Raw genomic sequence first — 2,325 nt, 5'->3', positions numbered from 1 at the left:
TTCTAAAGAGACCTCACCTCCAACTGCATTTACCTTCAACTGAGCAAACAGAAAATTATACAAGTTCAGAGCAACAACACTGAGACTGTACACAGATGTGATTGATGTTGATCTAAATTACAGTTCTTTCTCCAAGATCGATCAGACGATCTTTTTTTTTTTGACATGAATTACATGATGGAACCGCTATCCGCTAATACCAGAGTCCATAAACAAAGCGCTCCCCAAACACGAAAACAAAACCGTTCATCACTTGCTCGCGATGATGGGAGGAGGACACGGCAAAGGGGGGCCAAACGGTCCAACCAACAAATGTGCACCAACCGTGCCTTTGCGCGCGCAAAGCGTGCAAAAACTGCCAAGGCACTCACGGGTTCGTCGTGCGCGTCTCGCTGTCCTCCTCCGCTCCGCGCCACATGCACAAGCAGGCCGGTCACCACTCACCATGACCACCCCCACTAGCCACTGCCTAGCGTGGCAACGCCATGGGGGTAGCGTAGCTGGCGTGGGCCGACAGCGACAAGGCGCCCCGCGCCGTCCCAGCCCAGGGCAAGCCCCAGCAAGACCAGAGCCTCGGCCGCTTCTAGGCGCCGTCGGCGGCGGCGGCGGCGCCGGCGTCCACGGCGGCGCGGCAGAAGGGGCACCGTGAGGTGCCCTCGAGCCAGGGCAGCGCGCAGGCCCAGTGGAAGCGGTGGCCGCAGCGCAGGTGCGCCAGCACGTCGCCCGCGCGGAACTCGTCCAGGCACACCGCGCACTCCGCCTGCTCCGCCGCGGCCCACCGCGGCCGGCTCCACCGCATCAGCCGCCGCATCACGCCCTTCTTCGAGTACACCTCGCGCTGCACGCCGGCCATCGCCGGCGCGGAGCTCTCGCCGCGCTCGTCCGCGCCGGCGCTCCGGTGCGGCACGCCCAGCTTTATGCTCCCCGTGCTGTGGTGCCTGCTGCAAGGTCAGATCTTTAGGAACAACGACCTAGCTAGCTAGTGTTGTTCAGACTGGCACGGAACACAAGCAAAGCCCGTGGAGGATGGATGAATAATATGGATGTGTGTGTCGGGTGGCAGGTCTGCGTCTACCTCTTGATGGCGGCCTCCCTCTTGGTCCTGAGCTTCTGGTCCAGCCGCTCCTTGGCCTCCCGGGCATTGCTGTCCAGCGTCCACCCGTGCCCGTGCACCACGCCGCCGCTCCGCTGCCGTGAACAACAACACAACCGCCTTTACGTACGCTGCTTATACATCGCGACAACAGGACCAGACGGCTGTGAATCTCTGTGCTGTGCTTCTCCTACCTTGCCAGAATTGCCGGCGCCGCCGTGGCCGGCCGCGTACAGGCAGAAGGAGGACCGCCGCCCCGTGCCTCCTCCGGCCGCCTCCGCTCCCATCCCCGCCCCGCCCTGCCGGACCCGCCGCCGCCGCGCGCACTCCACGCCGGGGAGCATCCCGGCCATGAGGACCATCCACGCAGCACGCCTCCGGTCGTCGTCCTCAGCAGACCTCTACTGTGCCACACAGGGCCGCCGCGCGCCAGCAAAGCAGCGATCGACGACGCACCAGGCGGGGGTGCGTGCGCCTATGTAAGTGACGAGCCGGCCGGGCCCACAGGCGCACCTAACTATCGCGGGCGCGTTTCCGTGCCGAGGATCCAGTAGCTCTGGCGAGAGCCGTGCGGGCGCCGGCCGTTTGAGGCAAGCGCTCGTCCGCCATCTCGTCTTATTTTTGCTCCTTCTGGTATGGTGTATTGGTGTGGTGTGGTGTGGGTGGCCGTGGGCAGCAGTGGTGGCAGTGGCTCTGGTTGCAAGGATCCCCACCCCGCGCTTTAATAGCTGCCACTCGTGTCCTGACAAGGGCGGGGGCGGGGGCGCGGCGGAGCGGCCAACTGCCTCGCCACGACGTGGGGTGCCGGCCGGGGGAGGGGGTGGGAATCGTGGGATCATGGCATCGGTCTGGTACGACGTCGGGGCCCGCGCGGGATGGCGAGGAAATCCACTGGTGAGTGAGACGGCGAGAATTATTGGGGTCGGATCAGGTCGTGTCAGGCCACCACACCACACTCCAGGATGTGATCGCCGCCCGACCTGCATCTATCTATTCTCGCGTTGAAAGTTGAAACTGCCACCGGCACTGGCGCCTCCGGAAAGATCTCCCCCTGCCGACCTGTGAGTCTGTGACTGTGACTCTGTGCGTAGGTGTTGCACTGTTGTTGCTGCACCTGGAAACTACCGCATTGACGTTTTTTGTTTATTTTTTTCGACGGAGATTTTTCAGTGAAACGCCAAGTGAGACTGAACACAGACACAGGCACGAGAAGAGCCGTGCCTTCGAGTTCC

General features: G+C 62.9%; 1 protein-coding gene across 2 annotated transcripts; it reads right to left on the bottom strand.

The window, feature by feature from the left end:
* Positions 1 to 1,788, bottom strand: LOC100283924 (uncharacterized). 2 transcript variants are annotated; one of them, XM_035962277.1, is made up of 3 exons: positions 1,288 to 1,788; positions 1,076 to 1,188; positions 1 to 941 (listed from the first exon to the last, which is right to left on the bottom strand). In XM_035962277.1, the coding sequence occupies exons 1-3, from the start codon at positions 1,453 to 1,455 to the stop codon at positions 584 to 586; spliced, it is 639 nt and encodes a 212-aa protein (XP_035818170.1). In that variant the 5' UTR covers positions 1,456 to 1,788; the 3' UTR covers positions 1 to 583. The 2 variants fall into 2 exon arrangements, with proteins under 2 accessions (XP_035818170.1, NP_001150294.2); NM_001156822.2 differs by having other exon boundaries at positions 69 to 938; positions 1,288 to 1,772.
* Between the last annotated feature and the right edge of the window lie 537 nt (positions 1,789 to 2,325).

The sequence above is a fragment of the Zea mays genome, chromosome 9, assembly GCF_902167145.1.
Source record: "Zea mays cultivar B73 chromosome 9, Zm-B73-REFERENCE-NAM-5.0, whole genome shotgun sequence".
Taxonomy (NCBI): domain Eukaryota; kingdom Viridiplantae; phylum Streptophyta; class Magnoliopsida; order Poales; family Poaceae; genus Zea; species Zea mays.
The sequence above is the reverse complement of the archived record's forward strand: the minus strand, read 5'-3'. Positions and strand labels throughout refer to the sequence as shown.